We start from the raw sequence: 3430 nt of genomic DNA on the forward strand, positions 1-3430 counted from the left end.
GCCCCCGGCCCCGCCCGCCCTCCGGGCCGACCCTCAGTTGCCTGAAACCTGCTCCTCGACGGCCGCCGCCCGCCGCCCGCCTGGCCTTTTAGGGCCTGACTCCCGCCCTTCCTGGCCTACGCTCCTGGGCGGCGGCAGGCCTCGCCTCTGGCCCCGCGCGGGTGCCCGGCGGCGGGCGAACCTTGTGTGCCCCCGGGCCAGGCCCCGAACCCGGTGTCCCCGGGTGGGGGGTGGGGACACCACGGCCGAAGCATCTAGCTCCGTTTGTGATCCGGGAGCCTGGTGCCAGCGAGACCTGGAATTTCCGGTCTGGTTGGTCTTGGGCCCCGCGGAGCCAGGTTGATACCCCTCACCTCCCAACCCCAGGCCCTCGGATGCCCAGAACCTGTAGGCCGCATCGTGGACTTATTCTTAACCGAGGGGGTGAGTGAGGGGACTGTTTCCGCAGGCCAGGGGGGTGGTTGGACGTGATGCGGGTTTGACAGCGTGTTGGTGGGGACACAGCCTTGATCTTTCCTGATCCTTCACCCCCTTGGCGTCTTCAGTGCTCCGTATCGGACCCAACCCTTGCATCAGCTCTTCCCCCACTCCGTTTGCCTTAAGCTGGGGTCCCTTCCCTGTCCCGAGTTCCACTCTTTCCCAACAGGTGCTGGGGGGACCCTGATGTGGCACCAAATGAAATGAACAAAGCTCCACAGTCCACAGGCCCCCCACCCGCCCCATCCCCTGGACTCCCACAGGTAATTAGGGAGGAATTATCAGGGACTGGGGGGGTGGGGGAGACCAGGCTGCCGGTCAGGACAGGTTCTAGCCTCTGGATTTTCCCACCCCCATCTGTGTCAGGGCAAAGTGCAGCTGCCTGCTGCCAAATTGAGACAGGGCCCCTGGGCTGTCCCTGGGGGCTGTCACAGGGAGGGGGTATGTAGACTGCTGAGGCTCTTGCCACAGATCTGCTCCCCCTTATTTTACCATCTTGTGTTTCTGCCCCACCCGGGCTTCCCCTCTTGCTGAACTCTGGTCTCCTCCCTTCAGCCAGCGTTCTCCCCGGGGCAGACAGCGCCCGTGGTGTTCAGTACGCCACAAGCGACACAAATGAACACGCCTTCTCAGCCCCGCCAGGTGAGGGATTGTGGGGAGGGGAGTAGGGGACCTGGGTGGGAGCTTTGGAAAGCATTGGCCAGTTTTTGCCTAGGATGAAAACTGTGGAGGCCATGTGCCTGGCCCCAGTTTCCTGACAGTTGCTCTGTGTTCTCTCATGCGGCTCTGCACTTGGTGCTGTTGATTACTTATGGTGGCTGGCCCCGGGGTAGTATGTTGTAGTTGAGGGCGGCGTTACTGGAATCCTGGTGTCTCTGAGAAGGGGGATAGTGCTTTGGGCCCTACTGCTGACTCCTGTTTCCTCCTTTTAATGGAGGCTGCCATTGCTCCATTCCCCTCTCTGCTTTCTATTTGGACTGTGGCGAGGTAAATACAACAGCTGGTTCTTGCCTTTCTCTGTTTCCCAACTTCTTCCCGTACTAAGTGGGAGGATTCTTGTCCAATTTCCTCCATTTTCCCCCCTCATCACCTTGGGGATAATTTTCTTCTTTCCTGTCCCCATGTGCTCTCAGGGAGGATTCAGGTCTCTGCAGGTAATACCCCTTTGCTAATCCTGGACCGTCGACTGGTCTCACCCTTACCCTCCCCTCTAGTCGGGCTATATACAGAGGTTGGGAGTCTTCAGGGTGGGGGCACATTTGCTGCCCAGATCTTCAGTCTGAGGCTAAGTGATGCATGTGAGGGACTGAATCTTGAAGAGCGTATACCTGGCAACTAGGAGACTGCATGTTATGATTAGCTTCTCTTAGGTGGAAAAGTGCATGCTGGGGAGTATATTGCCCAAAAAGGCGATACTTAGGCATGATGCATCTGGATGTTAGGCCTCTGCAGAGGTTGGTGGAGGTGATAGGAGTATGCATGGCAGTGAGAGAGTAAATATACACAGAATGCAAACAAAGTGTATCTCTGAATTTGGAGGGCATGTGTGGATACGAGGCCGCTTAGTCATCAGTTGGTCAAGTGGGTCTTGGAGGAATTGGTCTCCCTGCTCTGAAGCCCACAGTACTTCTTTCCAGGCTGTAGCGACATTGTGGAGTGGCTGTTTTGCTGTCCATTTCCTCCTCTTCCTACTGCCAACTGCTCTCCTCCCTCCGTACAGCACTTCTACCCTAGCCGGGCCCAGCCCCCGAGCAGTGCAGCCTCCCGAGTACAGAGTGCAGCCCCTGCCCGTCCCGGCCCAGCTGCTCATGTCTACCCTGCTGGATCCCAAGTAATGATGATCCCTTCCCAGATCTCCTACCCAGCTTCCCAGGGAGCCTACTACATCCCTGGACAGGTGAGGCAGCAGGCTTAGAGGCTGGAAGCCATAGCCTTGTACCCCAACCCTTATCTCCCTCGCCCTGACCCTCCAGTTCCATCCCTTTTCCAGAGGTGGGACTTCCTTCTGGTCATTGTCTAAAGTTGGCTTGTCCTATCTTGCCCTACATTTCCTTTGGAGTCTGATATGGTGCTCATAGCGCCCTCAACATCTCTCCCCCCTACCCTAGGGGCGTTCTACATATGTTGTCCCAACACAGCAGTACCCTGTGCAGCCAGGAGCTCCAGGCTTCTATCCAGGTGCAAGCCCTACAGAATTTGGGACCTACGGTAAGCAGGGTCAGAGGTGACAATGAGTCTCAGGGAGCATCTGAACTGATTTGCTGATTTCTAAAGCATAAGACTTCCCTGGCTTGGTTTTTGGTCTAAAAATGATAGGGTTAATAGGTGGTAGGCATTGGGGCTTAATATTTAACTGGCATTGGTGGGGGGAGATTTGATCCTATCGCCAAGAGAGTTAGATTCCTCCCCATGTCAAGGAATGTAGGACCAGGTGCCAGCTTGAGGGCTTGAGTATGACTTTCCTTGTGACACTTCTTCCATGGTTGGGAACCCATGTAATACAGATTTGGGAGGTTTTTGTAGCTATTTTTCATTTATATTCTAGGAAAGAATTAGTCTGTTCTTTATGGCAGTGGTTTCCGAGTTTTTTGATCACCTATCAGGAAAAGTTTTGAGTATGTGCCTCTAATACATGTATGTTTTTGTTTGTATATATGTATGCATAATTTGAACAACACTTATGCTTGTTGAAAACAAGTGGAAATTATGAATGGAATTAAAGAATGCACCCCACTTTGGAGACTGTTGCTTTAGGAAGTTAAATTTGCTTCATCCTTGGCTGAGTTCATAATGTTACTTTGTTTCCTTGCCCCTTTGCAAAGGGCTGGATACAGAAACTGAACTCAAGTTGAGTGGAACAGGGTTGGCAAATCTCTTTTTGTCTCATTCCCAGCCAAAGGCCTGATTCTGTTTCAGGTTCAGAGTATATGTGTACATGTTGTGGGGGGGGGGG

At 54.1% G+C, this 3430-nt stretch overlaps 1 protein-coding gene across 5 annotated transcripts in view; it reads left to right on the forward strand.

The window, feature by feature from the left end:
• The window catches only part of EIF4G1 (eukaryotic translation initiation factor 4 gamma 1), a 20258-nt gene continuing 16828 nt past the window's right edge, over positions 1 to 3430 (forward strand). For 2 of the 5 annotated variants that reach the window (XM_008062779.2, XM_008062781.2), the window contains exons 1-6: positions 1 to 423; positions 647 to 740; positions 1033 to 1119; positions 1611 to 1631; positions 2198 to 2374; positions 2586 to 2685. In XM_008062779.2, the coding sequence (XP_008060970.1) occupies positions 681 to 740; positions 1033 to 1119; positions 1611 to 1631; positions 2198 to 2374; positions 2586 to 2685 (445 nt within the window). In that variant the 5' untranslated portion in view covers positions 1 to 423; positions 647 to 680. Of the gene's footprint in view, positions 424 to 643; positions 741 to 1032; positions 1120 to 1610; positions 1632 to 2197; positions 2375 to 2585; positions 2686 to 3430 lie in introns of those variants that run through there. The other 3 variants (XM_008062782.1, XM_021714861.1, XM_021714863.1) reach the window with 3 other exon arrangements.

The sequence above is a fragment of the Carlito syrichta genome, unplaced genomic scaffold (assembly GCF_000164805.1).
Source record: "Carlito syrichta isolate Samal-C Ts95f unplaced genomic scaffold, Tarsius_syrichta-2.0.1 Scaffold305827, whole genome shotgun sequence".
NCBI lineage: Eukaryota > Metazoa > Chordata > Mammalia > Primates > Tarsiidae > Carlito > Carlito syrichta.